Genomic DNA, 23,131 nt, shown 5'->3' with positions numbered 1-23,131 from the left:
ATATATACAGTGTATTCGGAAAGTATTCAGACCCCTTGACTTTTTCCACATTTTGTAATGTTACAGCCTTGTTCTAAAATTGATTATATTGTTGTTTTCCCTCATCAATCTACACACAATACCCCATAATGACAAAGCAAAAACAGGTTTATAAATGTTTGCACATTTATAAAAAATACAACTCTGAAATATCACATACACATAAGTATTCAGACCCTTTACTCAGTACTTTGTTGAAGCACCTTCGGCAGCGATTACAGCATCGAGTCTTCTTGGGTATGACGCTACAAGCTTGGAACACCTGTATTTGGGGTGTTTCTCCCATTCTTCTCTGCAGATCCTCTCACAATCGGTCAGGTTGTATGGGGAGCGTTGCTGCACAGCTATTTTCAGGACTCTCAAGAGATGTTTGATCGGGTTCAAGTCCAGTCCCGAAGCAACTCCTGCGTTATCTTGGCTGTGTGCTTAGTGCTGTTGTCCTGCTGGTAGGTGAACCTTTGCCCCAGTCTGAGGTCCCGAGCGCTCTGGAGCAGGTTTTCATCAAGGATCTCTCTGTACTTTGCTCCGTTCATCTTTGCCTCGATCTTGACTAGTCTTCCAGTCCCTGCTGCTGAAAAACATCCCCACAGCATGATGCTGACACCACCATGCTTCACCGCAGGGATGGTGCCAGGTTTTCTCCAGAATTGACACGTGGTATTCAAGCCAAAGAGTTCAATCTTGGTTTCATCAAACCAGAGAATATTGTTTCTCATGGTCTAAGTGTTTAGATGCTTTTTTGCAAACTCCAGGCTGGCAGTCATGTGCCTTTTACTGAGGAGTGGTCACCTCCCTGACCAAGGCCCTTCTCCACCGATTGCTCAGTTTGGTCGAGTGGCCAGCTTTAGGAAGAGTATTGGTGGTTCCAAACTTCTTCCATCTAAGGATGATGGTGGCCAGTGTGTTATTTGGGACCCTCAATGCTGCAGACATTTTTGGTACCCTTCCCCAGATCTGTGCCTCGACACAATCCTGTCTCGGAGCTCTTTGGAAAATTCCTTTGACCTCATGGCTTGGTTTTTGCTCTGACATGCACTGTCAACTATAGGTAGGTGTGTGCCTTTCCAAATCCTGTCCAATCAATTGAATTTACCACAGGTGGACTCCAATCAAGTTGTAGAAACATCTCAAGGATGATCAATGGAAACAGGATGCACCTGAGCTCAAATTCGAGTCCCATAGCAAAAGGTCTGAATATTTATGTAAATACAATTTTTTTTAAGTGCAAACATATCTAAAAATCTGTTTTCGCTTTGTTATTATGGGGTATTGTGTGTAGATTGCTGAGGAATTGTTGTTATTTGGTCCATTTTAGAATAAGGCTGTGACGTAACAAAATGTGGAATAAGTCAAGGGGTCTGAATACTTTCCAAAGGTTTTACTCTTTGATGAGATGTTTTATGTGACAGTAGCAGGGTTTCCATCCAATAGGCGACAGATTTTCATGCGAATATTCTAGAATCCGCATAAAGAAAATATGCATATTTTCCACCAGTGGTATGTTTCCACCAGTGGTATGTTTCCACCAGTGGTGTGTTTCCACCAGTGGTGTGTTTCCACCAGTGGTATGTTTCCACCAGTGGTGTGTTTCCACCAGTGGTATGTTTCCACCAGTGGTATGTTTCCACCAGTGGTATGTTTCCACCAGTGGTGTGTTTCCACCAGTGGTATGTTTCCACCAGTGGTATGTTTCCACCAGTGGTGTGTTTCCACCAGTGGTATGTTTCCACCAGTGGTATGTTTCCACCAGTGGTATGTTTCCACCAGTGCTGTGTTTCCACCAGTGGTGTGTTTCCACCAGTGGTATGTTTCCACCAGTGGTATGTTTCCACCAGTGGTGTGTTTCCACCAGTGGTATGTTTCCACCAGTGGTATGTTTCCACCAGTGGTGTGTTTCCACCAGTGGTATGTTTCCACCAGTGGTGTGTTTCCACCAGTGGTGTGTTTCCACCAGTGGTGTGTTTCCACCAGTGGTATGTTTCCACCAGTGGTATGTTTCCACCAGTGGTGTGTTTCCACCAGTGGTATGTTTCCACCAGTGGTATGTTTCCACCAGTGGTATGTTTCCACCAGTGGTATGTTTCCACCAGTGGTGTGTTTCCACCAGTGGTATGTTTCCACCAGTGGTATGTTTCCACCAGTGGTATGTTTCCACCAGTGGTATGTTTCCACCAGTGGTGTGTTTCCACCAGTGGTATGTTTCCACCAGTGGTATGTTTCCACCAGTGGTATGTTTCCACCAGTGGTATGTTTCCACCAGTGGTATGTTTCCACCAGTGGTATGTTTCCACCAGTGGTATGTTTCCACCAGTGGTGTGTTTCCACCAAATGGACTTGTTGTGGATAAAGATCCGCGCATGATGACGTAGGGCACACAAAATTGACTTTTGAGCTTAAGTTTTCATGTACCGAATAAAAATAGAAAGTTCAATGAGTTTCCATCGCACTTTCAACTAGTTTTGTCAGAAAACTGTTGTGTTAAATAGCAAATGTGCCTACTCTGGTCTTGGCAACTGCGCTCTAGCCAACAGCTCGCAGACACAGTGCAGGTAGGCTGTGCAGGCTGGTTGTCTAGTCTACATGATGAGATTATTATGAATAAGAGCGAGAATATTTTTTTTTGCCAAACAGTGTCACATGTGCTCCTGCCACACCCCCTCGTGGTCATCCGGTGTCTGCTTGACCTGCAACCATTCCCCCAGTACACTCTCTCTCTTTCCTCCTCCCTTTCTGTTTGTGTGTGATTGTGTGTTAGGAGACAGTTGTGCTGGAGTCAGAGCAGATCCCTACCAGCTCCAACTCGTTCCATTATCAAGACCTCTACAAATACTCAGTTCTGCCACTTCCACTCTGCCAGATTGTAATCTCTGCTCAGTCAGTTTATGCTTCTAGCCATTAATATTATTCAAGATCCTGTTACCCTGCTGTACCTGTTTATCCTCTCACTGCAGTTTTGCCGCCCTGACTCTGGCTCCTGATCCACATCTCACCACCCTGCTACCCTATTCTGGACAACACCACCACTCCCTTGGATTCCCCTCCGGACCTGTTTACACTGTCCCAACCCAGCACACTCCCACCTCAGCCTCCACATCTGGTTTCCTACAACTCATCCAAGCTTCCCCGGATCTGCACTCCGTATCTCCCTGTGTTACAATAAATAACTAGGTTCATTCATCTCTGTTTCCTCATCTGAGTCTGCTCTTCCCCTTTGCTGTTCTGCTTAACAAACAGCAGTTAAGCATCGCTCATCATGTCACCAGAATAAGACCCTCTATATTTATTGGAAAGCATCATCAAGCTCATCACCGTGCACTTTCAACACCCTGTGAAGTTCACCATAAATTATTTAATCTGTAGCCTATTAAACTGCAGTCGTAGTGGGAGGACCACATACCATCTCATCGCCTGACTCCAAATTGACTTCGATATGACTTCGACATGATTGTTATTATATATATATTTGCACATTAAGGCGTGTGCAGACACAAAAAGACCCCACCATGTCAAACAAAATAATTAGGCCAGTAGGCTAATTACACCAAAACTTCTTGTTTCCATCAAAGTTGTTGTGAAGGCTTCTTGTTTTAAAGTGTAAGATAAGGCTTGTTTTAAGTGTGAAACAGCTGGCAGAGCTTTTAAATCTATGGGTATTAAATAGTTTATGACCACATACATGTCTGAGTGACTGTGGAATATACGTGCATTCTGGCAGAAACCCATTTTTGATTTTAAACCAAGTGCTGCTTTATTTACAAAGTGATGAAAGAAATATACTCTAATTTCTCCAGGTACATTTTGGAGAATAACGTTCACAAAGCAGTTGTAGAAGGGTATGTCAATGAATGCCGTCGACACTAGACACTTAAATAACAAGGAATCATATGACAAAATATAGTGCAAGCCAGGAATATATCTGTTTGCAATAATAATTAACAAGTATTTTCCGAAAACCGAGGTAGAGAAAAGCACACACTGCTTCAACTATACAATTTTTTTTTACACAGATTACAACAAAAGAGAGTTGTTGTGAATAAACCAAGTTGATGCAGAGTTCATAAAAGTTTTGACCACATCCTGCTATGAAAGAGAGCAGAAGTAGCAACACCTGCTGCTTCAGGCATTAGCGATAAAGACTTTGATGGGTGGACTCATTCCTTGTTGGGAGAATCTCATCAGCACAATGAGTGCCTTTCCTTAATGGATCATAGTTGAACAATTTTGTTATAACACAATCAAATCAGTAGGGAAAATCTGTCTGTTTCGTGCAGCCAACCAACTGTTTGTGTGTTGTGAAAACTGAACTTGGAGAAAATTATTAAGATCTGTCATTACCCGCTGGGCACAGACGTCAATTCAATGTCTACTCCACGTTGGTTCAACATCATTTAATTAGAATGGCGTGGAAACAATGTTGATTCAACCAGTGTGTGCCCAGTGGGCACCTTCTACATGTTTTACATGTGTGCTAGGGTGAAGTGAAGTATGAACCACTGTGCTGCTGAGCTATGTCAAACTGACTATGCACAACATTCTGGTCTTCCATGGATAATGCATAGCATGTTAGACAGATGTGAGCTTCAAGCAGAATCCACTGAACAATGAATGCCAAATGAAATGGTGAGGATTCCTGTGGATTTTGTAAATGGGCATTTCTCAGAGATGTATGTAGTTTGTTCCAGAACATTCTCCAACTCTAACCATTAGGCCTACCTGTTGTACCACCTCTCTAACATCTTCCCCATTAAATCACGTCAAATCATAGGCTTGTTATCCCTACCACCCTCAAGTGCTTTGTGGTAACATTACAAGATTAACTTTTGTTTGTTAGCCTTCATTCACATTACGATTTATATTCCAAAGGAATTCAAAGGCATGTCTGAAAATAAACTGACAATGGATGCTTTCTGTTTTGCAGTGTTTTTGTTGGTGAACATTAAACACTTGCCTGCCTCCAAAAAATAATAGATTCACATGTTCCTATACAGACCACTTTCAATTGTTCACCATCATCACCTACTAGACGACAGATAAGTTGAACTGGAAACAGTTACATAGATACAGATTCCGTGACCTTCACTGGTTTAAGTCAACAGCCAATGGCACCCCTTGCGCAAGCATTAATTTAGCAAATGTCATTGTGCAGAAATCCATTTGCAGCCCATGCTTTTAATGACCTAGAATTATCGCCAGGGTCCGCATGTGATTTCCCAAGTCAATGCATCATCTTCCTGACATGAATATGAAGTCAGGACTGAATTGTAGCATATGCACAAAGCCAGTGTCAACTTGAATAGGCCGTCAAATACGGTCTATGGTTTTGTGTCCCAAAATAGAATGACTGTGTGTGTCAGACAGACACAGACCTAAGTGATGGCCTTGTCTCTGTGTCTCTACAGCGTGTTAGAGAGGTATTAACAGTCTGTCTCTGTCTTTATCTACAGCCACAGGTCACAGGTCATCCCTCAGCCTCTATTATACAATCACAAAGAGTAGCAGCCAGTAGTCTTTACAATGAGGACAGGATTAGAAATTCCTTGGATGCTTCTGGGGCCCCAAACTCTCCTAGTCATTGTCCTCTTCCTCCTACACCTTAAGGGCCTCGTGCACACCTACGGCGGACAGGCGTCGGTTGATGTTGCGGTAGCGGCATCGCAGCAGATCCTTGTAGGTGGAGCGCAGGTCCCGGTTAAAGAAGGCGTAGATGAAGGGGTTCATGAGGGAGTTGGCGTAGCCCAGCCAGAGGAGGAACCTCTCCAGCCAGATGGGCACACAGCTGCACTCCACTCCGCAGATGAAGGGCCTGGCCGTGGACAGGATGAAGAAGGGCAACCAGCAGATGGAGAACACGCCCACGATCACCCCCAGCGTGGTGGCAGCCTTCTGCTCCCTTTTGAAGATGGAGATGTTGCGGCGCTCGCGGGTCAGCAGACGGGACAGCACCGCACACTCCTCGGCCACGCCCTGCGGCTTCAGGCCTTGCATCCTCAGTGCCTCGCTTGCCACCGTCTCCAGCCGTTCGCGCCGGGTGAAGTCGGTGAAGCGGTGCTTGAGGCCGCTCTTGCGGGCGGCCCTGAAAATCTTGTAGTACATGAAGAGCATGACGAGCATGGGGATGTAGAAGGCCACAGCCGTGGAGTAGATGGTGTAACCAAAGTCCTGGCTGATGAGGCACACGCCGCCCGCGTGGACGTTCTTGGCCCAGCCGCAGAAGGGTGGCAGGGTAATGGAGGCGGACACCAGCCACACCCCCAGGATCATCTTGGCCATCAGCTGGCCGTTCTGCCTGGCTGGGTATGTGAGGGGGCGGGTGATCCCCAGATACCTGAGAGAGAAGAAACACAAATAATTTAACCAGATTAACTTTATTATCCCATTTAGAAATGCAAGCAGGCTACATACAATGCAAAACATAAAGACACTAGGGCAGCAGGATAAGGAGTACTATACTCTGAAATTAGTACAATGAATCTCCTGCCTGTTTTTGCAATTGTTTGAGTCTCCTGTATCATCTGCTTGTTTTACAAAGTTTTGTCCCCTCTGAGAAAACACTACAGCACTGCTTGCTTATCATTACCTTGAGCAACAAAAGAGCAGCCTCCCGCCCTAAATACATCAAGGCTGCTCGTAGTCTTAGCCTTGTACAGTACATCAAAGAGTTTATTATTCATTTCAAAGAAAAAAACACTCTCTTTAATGTGATGGTCAAGTGTAAGCTCCATCATCTTTTTAAGAGCCATTGACTCCTTACCCTTCTGTAAAGAGGCTTAAAGGAATCTACAGAACTACTGTTCCGGTCATAAGAGCAGCTCTTGGGGTACAATGTACTGACAACACTGTACTGACTTTAGGGAATTCAAATGTATAGTGTACTGTACGGCTTAAATGGCTTAAAAAACAAATCCCATCGGATCACGGTTGTAAAAGGCTTCGGCCAATGGTGTAAAGTACTTAAGTAGAAATACTTTAAAGTACTACTTAAGTAGTTTTTTAGGGTATCTGTACTTTACTATTTATGTCTTTTACTTTTACTTCACTACATTCCTGAAGGAATAATGTACTTTACTCCATACATTTTCCCTGACACCAAAAAGTACTTGTTACGTTTTGAATACTTAGCAAGACAGGAAAAGTGTCTAATTCATGCACTTAAAGATAAAATCCCTGGTCATCCCTACTGCATCTGATCTAGCAGACTCATTAAACACACATGCTTTGTTTGCAAATTATGTCTGAGTGTTGGAGTGTGCCTCTGGCTATCTGTAAATGTTAAAAACAAGAAGATGGCACCGTCTGGTTTGCTTAATATTAGGAATTTGAAATTATTTATACTTTCACTTTTGGTATATTTTAGCAATTACATTTACTTTTGATACTTAAGTATATTTAAAACCAAATACTTTTTTACTTTTACTCTAGTAGGATTTTACTGGGTGACTTTCACTTTTACTTGAGTCTTTTTCTATTTTACTTCACTTTTACTTAAGTATGACAATTGGGTACTTTTTCCACCACTGGCTTTGGAATTTAAAAAATGTAAGACCTAAATTTCTAAAATGTGATGTTTCGTGGACAATTTTCCTTCGCACAAACCGGAGGGGTACAATATCTGAGCGTTAGGTTACAGGCCGGTTATCTACTCTCAATAGACAGTAGTGATTGACATTGACTGAGAATGGACTCCATGTTTCCTAGAAGTCTTCCAAAAAAGAAGGAAAGAGACAGCAACACCAAATATGGTTGTGTGTGTCATAACTTGGTTACACAACGCCACAGTCATGCCACCACCACTCCACTCACTCCCCCACCTCAACTCTGACTAATGCAAAAAAAAACACTGGTTTTAAACTCTCTTTCAGTCAGTCCCAGTGCATGTACACAGCTGTGGTAAGACTGAATGAGTTTTTAATATATCCGGGGGTAGCCCATGTTAAATGGATACATGATGTAGGCCACAGTATAACAGGATAGATATACAGTTGAAGTAGGAAGTTTATATACTCTTAGGTTGGAGTCATTAAAACTTGTTTTTCAATCACTCCACAAATTTCTTGTTAACAAACTATAGTTTTGGCAAGTCGCTTAGGACACCTACTTTGTGCATGACACAAGTCATTTTTCCAACAATTGTTTACAGACAGATTATTTGACTTATAATTCACTGTATCACAATTCCAGTGGGTCAGAAGTTTACATACACTAAGTTGACTGTGCCTCTCTGGGATAGGCGGGACGCTTGCGTCCCACTTGGCCAATAGCCAGGGAAAATGCAGAGCGCCAAATTCAAATAAACTACTATAAAAATCAAACTTTCATTAAGTCACACATGTAAGATAACAAATTAAAGCTACACTCGTTGTGAATCCAGCCAACATGTCAGATTTCAAAAAGGCTTTTCGGCGAAAGCATAAGATGCTATTATCTGATGATAGCACAACAGTAAACAAAGAGAGAGGTGCATATTTCAACCCTGCAGGCGTGACACAAAACGCAGAAATCAAATATAAATCATGCCTTACCTTTGACGAGCTTCTTTTTTGGCACTCCAATATGTCCCATAAACATCACAAATGGTCCTTTTTTCCCCGATTAATTCCGTCGATATATATCCAAAATGTCCATTTATTTGGCGCGTTTGATCAAGAAAAACACAGCTTCCAATTTGCGCAACGTCACTACAAAATATCTTAAAAGTTACCTGTAAATTTTGCCAAAACATTTCAAACTACTTTTGTCATACAACTATAGGTATTTTTAAACGTTAATAATCGATCAAATTGAAGACGGAACTATCTGTGTTCAATACAGGAAGACAACAAACTGACGCTACTTTTCGAGCCATGCGCCACTCAAAAAGTACACATGATGTGACACTCATTCAAAGGAATAACCTCAACCAATTTCTAAAGACTGGTGACATCCAGTGGAAGCGGTAGGAACTGCAAACAATTCCCTTAGAAATCTGGTTTCCCAATGAAAAACAAATTGAATAGACAGTGACCTCAAAAAAATAATATCTAAATGGTTTGTCCTCTGGGTTTTGCCTGCTACATAAGTTCTATTATACTCACAGACATGATTTAAACAGTTTTAGAAACTTCAGAGTGTTTTCTATCTAAATCTACTAATAATATGCATATTTTATATTCTCCGGATGAGTAGCAGGAAGTTGAATTTGGGCACGCTATTTATCCAAAAGTGAAAATGCTGCCCCCTAACCCGAAGAAGTTTTAAACAGCTTGGAAAATTCCAGAAAATGATAGCGTTAGAAGTGTCTGATAGGCTAACTGACATAATTTGCGTCAATTGGAGGTGTACCTGTGGATGTATTTAGAGGCCTACCTTCAAACGCAGTGCCTCTTTGCTTGACATCATGGGAAAATCAAAAGAAATCAGCCAAGACCTCAGAAAAAAATGTTGTAGACCTCCACAAGTCTGGTTCATCCTTGGGCAATTTTCAAACACCTGAAGGTACCACGTTCATCTGTACAAACAATAGTACACAAGTATAAACACCATGGGACCATGCGGCCGTCATACCGCTCAGGAAGAAGACGCGTTCTGTTTCCTAGAGATGAATGTACTTCGTGCGAAAAGTGCAAATCAATCCCAGAACAACAGCAAAGGGCCTTGTGAAAATGCTGGAGGAAACAGGCACAAAATTATCTATATCCACAGTAAAATGAGTTCTATAACCTGAAAGCGCGCTCAGGAAGGAAGAAGCCACTGCTCCAAAACCGCCATAAAAACACCAGACTACGGTTTGCAACTGCACATGGGGACAAAGATCGTACTTTTTGGAGAAATGTCCTCTGGTCTGATTAAACAAAAATAGAACTGTTTGGCAATAATGATCATCGTTATGTTTGGAGGAAAAAGGGGGAGGCTTGCAAGCCGAAGAACACCATGCCAATCGTGAAGCACGGGGGTTGCAGCATAATGTTGTGGATGTGCTTTGCTGCAGGAGGGACTGGTGCACTTCACAAAATAAATGGCATCATGAGGAAGGGAAAGTATGTAGATATATTGAAGCAACATCTCAAGACATCAGTCAGGAAGTTAAAGCTTGGTTGCAAATGGGTCTTCCAAATGGGCAATGACCAAGCACACTTCCAAAGTTGTGGGTAAATGGGTTAAGGACAACAAAGTCAAGGTATTGGAGTGGCCATCACAAAGCCCTGACCTCAATCCCATAGAAGATTTGTGGGCAGAACTGAAAAAGAGTGTGCGAGCAAGGAGGCCTACAAACCTGATTCAGTTACACCAGCTCTGTCAGCAGGAATGGGCCAAAATTCACCCAACTTATTGTGGGAAGCTTGTGGGAGGCTACCCAAATGTTTGACCCAAGTTAAACAATTTAAAGGCAATGCTGCCAAATACTAATTGAGTGTATGTAAACTTCTGACCCACTGGGACTGTGATGAAAGAAATAAAAGATGAAATAAATAATTCTCTCTACTATTATTCTGACATTTCACATTCTTAAAATAAAGTGGTGATCCTAACAGACCTAAGACGGGGAATTTCTACTAGGATTAAATGTCAGGAATTGTGAAAAACTGAGTTTAAATGCATTTGGCTAGGGTGTATGTAAACATATGACTTAAACTGTCCTAGGTTATCCTCCGAGGAAATTCAGAAAAAAACATAATGCCTCTCTCTGTGCCATAAATGTTTTATTAAACAACACGAATATCTGTGGGAAAAGTAAAACACATGAGTGATTCTGTATCAGTGCCTCATACTGCTTGGCCTTTCCATGATAACGGACGTTTTAGGAACCAATCGTAATTTGGACACTAATATCGCCATCTTTGCCCCTATAGAATTAGACTGATTTACATATGCTGGAATGCAATTATTTTATACTTTTGTCAGTCAAACTCCTTGATATAGTGACTCATGAAACATATGTAGCAGACATGAGTCAGTCATGGTTACGTGATGCCCCACCTGCGAACTTCAACACCTGTGTCTGCCTTCAGCCCAAGAGGGAATATCCTCTCAATCTAACTGTGTAAGATGTTGGTTGTTCTTGTGGGTGATCCCACCTGTAACACAATCTCAAGCTTTCTGTTTTAGGCAAAGGAAAGATACCTAGTCAGTTGTACAACTGAATGCTTTCAACTGAAATGTGTCTTCCACATTTAACCCAACATCCATGTCTTCGGCACCCGGCGAACAGTGGGTTAACTGCCTTGCTCAGGGGCAGAACTACAGATTTTTATCTTCTCAGCTCAGGGATTCAATCCAGCAATCTTTCAGTTACTGGCCCAACGCTCTAACAACTTGGCTACCTGCTTTTACATGATCTGAATGTTTTTTGTAAATCGAGATTTGCTATCCCATCATGCATTTCCAGTGTCACCACAAAAAACACATGAGGGAAACAGTCCAGTCCAACATCAAGGTGATCATGAATGTGTCACCACAGATGTCTATTAGTTATTATCACCTCCCCAGAATACACAAAGTGGAAACAGGTGAATCACACTGGTTGCAACCTATTCCCTTCACAGTGCACTACTTTTGAACATAGCCCTATGGGCCCTGATTAAAAATAGTGCACTTTATAGGTAATAGGGTGCGATTTGGGATGCACCCCCTGATAGAATGTCACCACTTATCACTGAGCCAGATAGAGACAGAAGACGGACAGCTCTTATCAAATGTAGTTGAGCTCTTCTTTTTTTTGTTGCTTTTTTTTGCAGATGGATTAGGGCCTATCCACAGTTGTTGTGTTCCTGAGCCCTAGGGGATTACAATGCCCTAGACAAACAGAGTGGCTAAGCTAATGGAGAGTTCCATTACTTCTGCTAGGCTAGTGAAGCACAGTAAAGTGGAACTATTTTCTACACACATGCAGAATGGAAGGGCCTGGTTGCACATCATGGTTGTAGTGGCTGTCACTCACCTCCAGGAGCCAGGAGCACCACTCAAGCCTTTTATGTCTGAGATAGGAAACATGGTGAAATATTTAACTGGGCTGGAGTGGCTCATTTGGAATGGCTTCCCTCTTAAAAAAGCAGCGCACTAAAAAATAAATATAGTCGGCTGGATAGTTTTTAGGCCTACATAGAGTGTCTTTCTAAGAATAAGAGTAGAATTCTGTAACTTTCTAATACATTGGGTTTATCTTAAAGGGAGGATTTCAGTATACACAAAATAATTGGATTGAGTTTTTCAAATGTCGTTCTGCTTTAGTAAAAATATCAGACGTCATGTGCATCTGCAATAACCACGTCCTATATTTGTACAGATGAGAGAGCAGTGGATTTGAACAAAACGCACATGTGCAGCCAGGGCTGATGCTAATCTGAAAAGAAGTTCATTTTTCTCCGAACGCGGGAACTGTCATGTTGCTGTTTTTCCTTCACCGTTCAGTACATTTGCTGCTTGCTTCATGGTTTGTTTGCTAAATATAAAGAAAATGTCAGTGCCATGGAAAACTTGAATGCACAGAAAAACAGCAACTTCAGCACATCTTCATACTGAATAGCTCTGTATTAAAGTATGCTGCCATTGCTTTACAAGTCCTCCTACATCTCATTGACAACACTACCTTGTTGCAGATCTCAAGAGAAAGGGGTTGACTTCTAACGACTCTCACAAATGTGCCTGTATAATGACATCAGTGACCTAATAACTCCTATCTTAAGTTAGCAAAAAAGAGAAAGGCCTTTTAATTGGGCTTTCTCTCATTAACGCCTGCGCCTCTTAGTATGTGTATGGACACTTGACTGACCCTGGCTGTCTAGCCCATCGCTGGCCAGGTCAAGGTTCAAATGAGTGAACAGAGAGGTCAGTTAGGAGCAGTAAGTGCCTATATAAACTGGCCTTGTCTCTTACACACTGACTGAGTCACCCCTGGACGGATTTATCTATTTATTTTTTTAAATACTTTGAGAATTTGATTGAGAATTTGATTGAGAGAATGATCAAGAGCCAGATGGGTGGTGTTGGGACCCTTCTGTGAAGATTCCATTGGTTCCAATAGGCAATGTTCAATCAAGCACAGATGAAGTATTTTTAAATAAATAAATACTACACATGTGCTTCGGCTTCCATACCATTGTTCCCTACCCTGTGACACTATTGGATTCTTACCTTTTTTTTATGACCATGTGTGTTGACATTTTTTTTTACTTTTACCTTGCAGGTGCTGAAACATACCAGCCAGTCTTAAGCATAAAATCATCTGTAGACCTAATATTTGTCTGACCTGTGCCTCATCGACTCTTTCCACTTTACAAGTGGAGGATGTTTGAGCAGTAACCCTTGCCCCTGAAACCTCTTGAACACAAAATATCCTGAAATGTTAGATTTTCTCTCTTCTGTTGTCTCTCTTGCTTCCTTCCTCACACCAACCAGCCTGTTCAGTGGCTGGTACAGTGTATTGGTCAATAAAAAGTTGATGTTTTATGGCCCAGTGGATCATTACAGGCCTCAGAAACCACCTGCACCACTGGAGTTTATAGAGTTTCCCACAGATAAAGATAATAGCCGGCTATTACTGTCAAAACGATAAATGTCTAATGGGCGCACTAATACAGTGCACAGCTGGTCTGTCACTTTACATATGAGAGCAGGTGTGTATGTCAAATTTAATTATAGTGTGTGTGTATATGAGTTTGTGATTAGATAATAAGCTCTATCGTTTCCTCTGGATACTGCGGGTAATTATACCTAAAAAAAAAAACAATTATAGAACCGAACTCATTTAGTGAGGGTCCTAAAATGGTCACTCAAATATTCATGAATGTGTCAACTCTTTCTTCATTATCATACAACGACATCTATCGATGGAAGCTGAATATGTATGCTTTAACTAGTCCATGGCTTCAATCCAATCATGGTGGTCCATGCTTGCTTTACCCTTTATTCTGTGTAATCTACATCGTACTGTTAATTACGCAATGTGCTACAGTTGAAGTCGGAAGTTTACATATACCTTAGCCAAATACATTTAAACTCCGTTTTTTGCAATTCCTGACATTTAATCCTAGTAAAAATGCACTGTTTTAGGGCAGTATTTTAAGAATGTGTATATACTGTATATACAGTTGAAGTCGGAAGTTTACATACACTTAGGTTGGAGTCATTAAAACTCGTTTTTCAACCACTCCACAAATTTCGTGTTAACAAACTATAGTTTTGGCAAGTCGATTAGGACATCTACTTTGTGCATGACACAAGTAATTTTTCCAACAATTGTTTACCGACAGATTATTTCACTTATAAATCACTGTATAACAATTCCAGTGGGTCAGAAGTTAACATACACTAAGTTGACTGTGCTTTTAAACAGCTTGGAAAATTCCAGAAAATTATGTAATGGCTTTAGAAGCTTCTGATAGGCTAATTGACATCATTTGAGTCAATTGGAGGTGTACCTGTGGGTGTATTTCAAGGCCCACCTTCCAACTCAGTGCCTCTTTGCTTGACATCATGGGAAAATCAAAAGCAATCAGCCAGAAATTGTAGACCTCCACAAATCTGGTTCATCCTTGGGAGCAATTTCCAAACGCCTGGAGGTTCCACGTTCATCTGTACAAACAATAGTACACAAATATAAACACCATGGGACCACGCAGCCGTCATTGGAAGGAGACGCATTCTGTCTCCTAGAGATGAAAGTACTTTGTGGCGAAAAGTGCAAATCAATCTCAAAACAACAGCAAAAGATCTTAAAAATGAGTCCTATATCAACATAACCTGAAAGCCCACTCAGCAAGGAAGAAGCCACTGCTCCAAAACTGCCATAAAAACACCAGACTACGGTTTGCAACTGCACATGGGGACAAAGATAGTACTTTTTGGAGAAATGTCCTCTGGTCTGATGAAACAAAAATAGAACTGTTTGGCCATAGTGACCATCGTTATGTTTGGAGGAAAAAGGGGGAGGCTTGCAATCCGAAGAACACCATCCCAACCGTGAAGCACGGGGTTGGCAGCATCATGTTTTGGGGGTGCTTTGCTGCAGGAGGGACTGGTGCACTTCACAAAATAAATGGCATCATGAGGAAGGGAAAAGTATGTAGATATATTGAAGCAACATCTCAAGACATCAGTCAGGAAGTTAAAGCTTGGTTGCAAATGGGTCTTCCAAATGGGCAATGACCCCAAGCACACTTCCAAAGTTGTGGGTAAATGGGTTAAGGACAACAAAGTCAAGGTATTGGAGTGGCCATCACAAAGCCCTGACCTCAATCCCATAGAAGATTTGTGGGCAGAACTGAAAAAGAGTGTGCGAGCAAGGAGGCCTACAAACCTGATTCAGTTACACCAGCTCTGTCAGGAGGAATGGACCAAAATTCACCCAACTTATTGTGGGAAGCTTGTGGAAGGCTACCCAAAACATTTGTCCCAAGTTAAACAATTTAAAGGCAATGCTACCAAATACTATTTGAGTGTATGTAAACTTCTGACCCACTGGGACTGTGATGAAAGAAATAAAAGCTGAAATAAATCATTCTCTCTACTATTATTCTGACATTTCACATTCTTAAAATAAAGTGGTGATCCTAACTGACCTGAGACAGGGAATTTTTACTAGGATTAAATGTCAGGAATTGTGAAAAACTTAGTTTAAACGTATTTGGCTAAGGTGTATGTAAACTTCCGACTTCAACTGTAGCTGTGTCAAATGGAACCTCTTAATGGAATGGGATCTGCATTGCAACCTCTAAGTGGGACCATAAACACTTTTACTAAAACCCTAACAGCACTTTGAAGGTCAACATCGTAAAAATACAGTGAGAGAGAGAGAGAGAGAGAGAGAGAGAGAGAGAGAGAGAGAGAGAGAGAGAGAGAGAGAGAATTCAGATTTCCTTCAAAGAACTGTAAGACGGAGGCATCAGTTTTTCAAAACAGCCTGATCATGTGATAACATGTTTTATAGAACAGCAGAAAAGTCATCTTACAGTGGAAAGTTATGCTTTTTCCCCTCCTGTGTCCTTCACACGGCATTCTAAATATCTGCTCAGACTCTGAACATGTCTCTGTACAACTGACATTTATGGGAAATGTCTCGAGCTAGATAGCTAGGCTATAGTTGGAAAGATAAGATACATTGGTTATGTTACAGTATGTGAAAGCCTTCCCTGGAGTATATATCAATATGTCTACTGCCCTAAATTCAGCAAACAGAGAGTGATAAGTGACTAAGACATAAGGTTTTATCAATGTAGACCAACAATGTTTCAGTGTTTTTTGTGGTGACATTCATGTTCCTACAAGGAAACAAACTTTTACTGGCAGAGGTAGACATTGGTAAGTCTTTGTTTTACTCAGAATAATCCACTTGCGTCACAGAAAAACTATGTCACAGAAAGTCCATATGCCGGTACTGTGTGTAGTTTTACCTTTGTTGCTGCAAACACAAAATATTACTGAAAGATTAGGGCAAAAAAGAAAGATCAAATATATATATATATATATTATGTTTATGTTGTATATTATGTTGTATACTACAACATAACTCTCAACTATACCCATTACCAGGGATATTTTACAGTGAAAAACAATATTGTTTATCTCTTCAAACACATTTGGTGTAGCTTATGCTCATACCCTCTATCTTTTTCATTATCTTTACAAGTTGGGACAAGTTTTAATATTGCCAGGCATTGTTATCTCTATGCTTTATATTATCATCGTAGATAAACGCCTGAAGTGTACCTTTTCAGGTGAGCAAACACAAAGTGTACTCTCACACAGTGAACATAGATTGTGACAGGCATCTATGGATAACATATAACAGATCTGCTTTCATACTACATATGTACATTTAAAGTAGCATTGATGGATTGTTTGAGGATTCATAAAATAAACTTAGCTAGGTTATTCTACATTAAGTGAAAGGGTTTTTATTTGTAGAAATGTTTCCACTCTGCTATGGCCTATTGTAAACTACTAAGTGGGTGTCAAAGTACTGACAGTCTATTGCAGCATGAAATAAGTAGCCTATTTGTTAATTGAGAGAAGATTACCTTTGCTGCCCTTGCCTTTACTCATTTTAAAAGCTACAAGAAAAACTGGTTGCATCTGTGATTCACAGGAAATTTACAACATCATAATGGTACTTTATGTTCTCTCCCTGTGTCAGTGGTGGTGATTAGGGAAGCAGGAAAATGTGGTCATATTGCAGCAACATCATAATTCTAAATGATAAGTTTTGGAATTGAGAGTGAATACTCTACACACACACACACACACACACACACACACCAAATATTCACTGCCAATCATAATTTGTGTGGAAGACTGTTAACCAACATGATAAATCTACATGTCCACAGGGATGTACTTAAACAGTGCATGCGGACTGTATTCAGACCCCTTGACTTTTTCCACATTTTGTCACATTACAGTCATATTCTAAAATAGATTAAATACAGTGCCTTGCGAAAGTATTCGGCCCCCTTGAACTTTGCGACCTTTTGCCACATTTCAGGCTTCAAACATAAAGATATAAAACTGTATTTTTTTGTGAAGAATCAACAACAAGTGGGACACAATCATGAAGTGGAACGACATTTATTGGATATTTCAAACTTTTTTTGGGCGTGCAAAATTATTCAGCCCCCTTAAGTTAATACTTTGTAGCGCCACCTTTTGCTGCGGTTACAGCTGTAAGTCGCTTGGGGTATGTCTCTATCAGTTTTGCACATCGAGAGACTGACATTTTTTCCCATTCCTCCTTGCAAAACAGCTCGAGCTCAGTGAGGTTGGATGGAGAGCATTTGTGAACAGCAGTTTTCAGTTCTTCCACAGATTCTCGATTGGATTCAGGTCTGGACTTTGACTTGGCCATTCTAACACCTGGATATGTTTATTTTTGAACCATTCCATTGTAGATTTTGCTTTATGTTTTGGATCATTGTCTTGTTGGAAGACAAATCTCCGTCCCAGTCTCAGGTCTTTTGCAGACTCCATCAGGTTTTCTTCCAGAATGGTCCTGTATTTGGCTCCATCCATCTTCCCATCAATTTTAACCATCTTCCCTGTCCCTGCTGAAGAAAAGCAGGCCCAAACCATGATGCTGCCACCACCATGTTTGACAGTGGGGATGGTGTGTTCAGCTGTGTTGCTTTTACGCCAAACATAACGTTTTGCATTGTTGCCAAAAAGTTCGATTTTGGTTTCATCTGACCAGAGCACCTTCTTCCACATGTTTGGTGTGTCTCCCAGGTGGCTTGTGGCAAACTTTAAACTACACTTTTTATGGATATCTTTAAGAAATGGCTTTCTTCTTGCCACTCTTCCATAAAGGCCAGATTTGTGCAATATACGACTGATTGTTGTCCTATGGACAGAGTCTCCCACCTCAGCTGTAGATCTCTGCAGTTCATCCAGAGTGATCATGGGCCTCTTGGCTGCATCTCTGATCAGTCTTCTCCTTGTATGAGCTGAAAGTTTAGAGGGACGGCCAGGTCTTGGTAGATTTGCAGTGGTCTGATACTCCTTCCAATTCAATATTATCGCTTGCACAGTGCTCCTTGGGATGTTTAAAGCTTGGGAAATCTTTTTGTATCCAAATCCGGCTTTAAACTTCTTCACAACAGTATCTCGGACCTGCCTGGTGTGTTCCTTGTTCTTCATGATGCTCTCTGCGCTTTTAACGGACCTCTGAGACTATCACAGTGCAGGTGCATTTATACAGAGACTTGATTACACACAGGTGGATTGTATTTATCATCATTAGTCATTTAGGTCAACATTGGATCATTTAGAGATCCTCACTGAACTTCTGGAGAGAGTTTGCTGCACTGAAAGTAAAGGGGCTGAATAATTTTGCACGCCCAATTTTTCAGTTTTTGATTTGTTAAAAAAGTTTGAAATATCCAATAAATGTCGTTCCACTTCATGATTGTGTCCCACTTGTTGTTGATTCTTCACAAAAAAATACAGTTTTATATCTTTATGTTTGAAGCCTGAAATGTGGCAAAAGGTCGCAAAGTTCAAGGGGGCCAAATACTTTCGCAAGGCACTGTAAATAACAAATTCTCAGCAATCTACACACAATACCTCGTAATGACAAAGCAAAAACAGGTTTTTGGACATTTTTGCAAATTTTCAAAACAGAAATACCTTATTTACATAAGTATTCAGACACATTGCTATGAGACTCGAAATTGAGCTCAGGTGCATCCTGTTTCCATTGATCATCCTTGAGATGTTTCTACAATTTCATTGTAGTCCAACTGTGGTAAATTCAATTGATTGGACATGATTTGGAAAGGCACACACCTGTCTATATAAGGTCTCACAGTTGACAGTGCCTGCCAGAGCAAAAACCAAGCCATGAGGTCAAAGCAATTGTCCGTAGAGCTCCGAGACAGGATTGTGTCAAGGCACAGATCTGGGGAAGAGTACAAAAACATTTCGCCAGCATTGAATGTCCTCAAGAACACAGTGGCCTCCATCATTCTTAAATGGAAAAAGTTTGGAATCTGGCCAAACTGAGCAATCGGGGGGAGAAGGGCCTTGGTCAGGGAGGTGACCATGAACCCGATGGTCACTCTGACAGAGCTCTAGAGTTCCTCTGTGGAGATAGGAGAACCTTCCAGAAGGACAACAATCTCTGCAGCACACCACCAATCAGGCTTTTATGGTAAAGTGGCCAGACGGAAGCCACTCCTCAGTAAAAGTCACATGACAGCCCGCTTGGAGTTTGCCAAAAGGCACCTAAACTCTCAGACAATGAGAAACAAGATTCTCTGGTCTGATGATACCAAATTTAAACTCTAAATGCCAAGTGCCACGTCTGGAGAGAACCTGGCACCATTCCTACGGTGAAGCATGGCAGTGGCAGCATCATGCTGTGGGGATTTCTTTAGCAGCAGGGACTGGGAGACTAGTCAGGATTGAGGCAAAGATGAACGGAGCAAAGTACAGAGAGATCCTTAATGAAAACCTGCTCCAGAGCGCTCGGGACCTCAGACTGGGGGCGAAGTTTCATCTTCCAAGAGGACAATGACCCTAAGCACAAAGCCAAGACAACGCAGGAGTGGCTCTCTGAATGTCCTTGAGTGGCCCAGCCAGAGCCCGGACTTGAACCCATTATAACATCTCTGGAGAGACCTGAAAATAGCTGTACAGCAATGCTCCCCTCCAACCTGACAGAGCTTGAGAAAGGGGAATACCTAGTCAGTTGTACAACTGAATGCCTTCAACTGAAATGTGTCTTCCACATTTAACTTAACCCCTCTGAATCAGAGAGATGTGGGGGGCTGCATTAATCGACATCCATGTATTCGGCACCCGGGAAGCAGTGGGTTAACTGTCTTGCTCAGGGGCAGAACGACAGTTTTTACCTTTTCAGCTCAGAAATTCGATCCAGAAACCTTTAGGTTACTGGCCCAACGCTCTCATTATACTTTTTAAAAATGTATTTTAGAATAAGGCTGTAACCTAACAAAATGTGGAAAAATTCAAGGGGTCTGAATACTTTCCGAAGGAACTGTATCTGTGTCTCTCTAGTATCCTTGGCTGGAGAGCACTATACCAACGCCAAATCACAGAAACACACACACACACACACACACACACACACACACACACACACACACACACACACACACTCACACACACAAACAAACATGTCCTGGTACTGGATAAAGTTCATGATGCCTATGACCTTAACCCCCTGAGGTCGATGTCCACGCCACCGCGGAAATGTAATTAGTACAATAAAAAAATATCCATAAAAACCTGTCAGTTTCAGATAGAGATCTCCGTTTTTAGCATTGGATGTGTCTTAAACCGCATCCGCCTTTGTCGCACTTCCGCATTTGTGGTGAAAGGTGAAAGAGCTTGAGAGGTGTTTGTCACACCATGAGGCATCCCAAAACTGGATCTTCTCACAAAATCATCTGTAGTGTAGGGCAAAAACATATATATATTTATTTTTAAATGTAAAAAAAAATTATAATACTTCAAGGGGTCCAAATCAAATAGCTAAATGATCCATGGTATGACCTTCTTAAAACAATTCCATATAGATTAGTAGAGGGAGTATGGAGGGGGATTCTGTATGGAGAAATGGATCCCTCCCAATGTGTTCCCCAACTCATAAAACATTTTAGAAAAAGGCTCAGTGCCGTTATCCTCAAAAGATGAGACATTGAAAGGTATTGAAAAAAGGGGTGTCAATCATTTTGACCCATACCGTTTGAGAAAAATAAGTATGAATTTTTTTACAATATCACTTTCTTTGAGCAATTGTATTCGAATAAAATAATATAATTCGCCCCATCCCCCAAAATTGCATAGAATATAGCTCAGTATTTGAATTATTTGTTTCATATAGTAATTTTTGCTCATCTTTATTAAGGGTGTCAATTATTTCAGACTCGATTGTGTATACAAATACCCAGAACACTATCTACTGTATATAATCTGTTCCATCCATGGGATACCCATGATCCTGCTCTGTGTAAAATGTTTTGCTTTTGTTCATCCCAGATGAATAATGCACCACAGCCAAACACGCAACATGATTTATGCCAAACTCCATTCGCCATTAAGACCCCGTTGATCTTTTCCCCCCTGCGCGCTCACTCAGATTATATGTGGATGTCACTGCCAGGTTATATGCACAGCAAAGAAGCAGATCTCGATCTCCTGGAGGCTTATAGCTTATCCATCCTGTCTATCCCCACCGTGCAAAATGTGCACATTATTCACACTATCAGCCCAATGATCCCTCACTGTAATCGTGACATTAACACCTTGCCTGAGGAAGTTTCTTCTGGGAAGTTTTCCATGTTACTGTTCCATCACCGTGCCCATTCTCTCTACGTATGAAGCTTACCTGGAAAGGTTTCAAGTTATCTCTGATTAGTTTTTTGTCTGACAGAGTAGCTACTGTAGCAAAGAAAAACAAGACGAAATAGGACCAAGAGGTGGGTCTGGTGAAAATCCATATCGGTCCAATGAACCAGTCTGTGCCTGTACTAAAATCAATATAAGGTATACAGTATATACTCTGTATGTGTGGGGAAAAAAATGTGTACACTTATTCCAATGCATTCACCCCACGGCAAAGTGTTTAGACTGGAGCTAAGGGTCGAAACCATCAAAGTTTTTAAAAACAAAACAAAGACTCTTATATTGAGGCCAGTGAGCAGAGGTGATATTAACTGTAAGGGAGATGACGTGAGGCAAATGTCTTCAATTCCCTATGAGTCAGCTGGCCAGACAGCTTATTGGAGTTCTATGATAACTGGGACCCAAGTAAACGACTGAGGCAACTTCTGACCTCACAGAGTCAATATTGTAGAGGAGGGAATGTATTAAGTAGGAGGACAAACAATGTAGTCTAGGCACCTGGGCAGTGTTATTCTCCTTTCTGCTATCGTATTGACCAAGTCCCAAGGGAACTCTTCTCTCTCACAGATCGTTATGATGGATTGGCACTGTAGCTCTATAATAATGTGTTTTGGTAATTCATGGCTATGGGATTTAAACAGACAGTACTTTATTCCCAATGATGACATTATAGGACTGTCACATTGAAAAGACACCATTGACCGTTTTTCGTCTTTTCTATTTTTGTCAAATGCCCAACAAGGGGGAGGGCAGTTCTGAGGCACGGCTATTATTGTGAATGAATGTTTCCATGAATAAAACACTGAGCAAACTGAATTATTAATTCACGTTTTGACAAATTCCAGTATGTCGGACAAACTCCAACTTCCCCTTGTTTGGAAAACACTGTTTGCAGCCTGCTATTCATAACTTCCAACGGGGAAAGGTGTATAGAGGACTGAATACATCACTGCTATACACCGATGGGCTTGATGAAAAAGCATGGATGAAAAAAACATATTAAAGGATTACATGAGAAGTAGCATGCCTCTCCAAGTACACATTAACTTAGATCTGACCGTACTACTATAGCTTTAGAGAAGATCCTCTCTCCTCAGCCATGTCTCTCCTCTCCTACATATTTCAGAGCAGGCAGAGCACTGCGTCTGTGGAGAGGTGGAGGAAGGAAGGACGGAGGATGCCACTGAGTGTGTATCCTCCTTGGTGTCACTCTGTATTACTTGTGCAACCGTCATCCAGGTCAACTCATCTGTGGTGG

The 23,131-nt window shown here is 41.4% G+C and overlaps 1 protein-coding gene across 1 annotated transcript in view; it reads right to left on the bottom strand.

Annotated features, from left to right (window-relative positions):
* Positions 1-3,769: 3,769 nt before the first annotated feature.
* The window catches only part of LOC110525837 (5-hydroxytryptamine receptor 7-like), a 38,538-nt gene continuing 19,176 nt past the window's right edge, over positions 3,770-23,131 (bottom strand). Inside the window, exon 2 of the mRNA XM_021606289.2 lies at positions 3,770-6,364. Within this exon, the coding sequence (XP_021461964.1) occupies positions 5,626-6,364 (739 nt within the window). The 3' untranslated portion in view covers positions 3,770-5,625. The remainder of the gene's footprint in view (positions 6,365-23,131) is intronic.

Source organism: Oncorhynchus mykiss, chromosome 6 (assembly GCF_013265735.2).
Source record: "Oncorhynchus mykiss isolate Arlee chromosome 6, USDA_OmykA_1.1, whole genome shotgun sequence".
Classification (NCBI taxonomy): Eukaryota; Metazoa; Chordata; class Actinopteri; order Salmoniformes; family Salmonidae; genus Oncorhynchus; species Oncorhynchus mykiss.
Note: the sequence above shows the minus strand (reverse complement) of the source record. Positions and strands in the feature narration are given on the sequence as shown.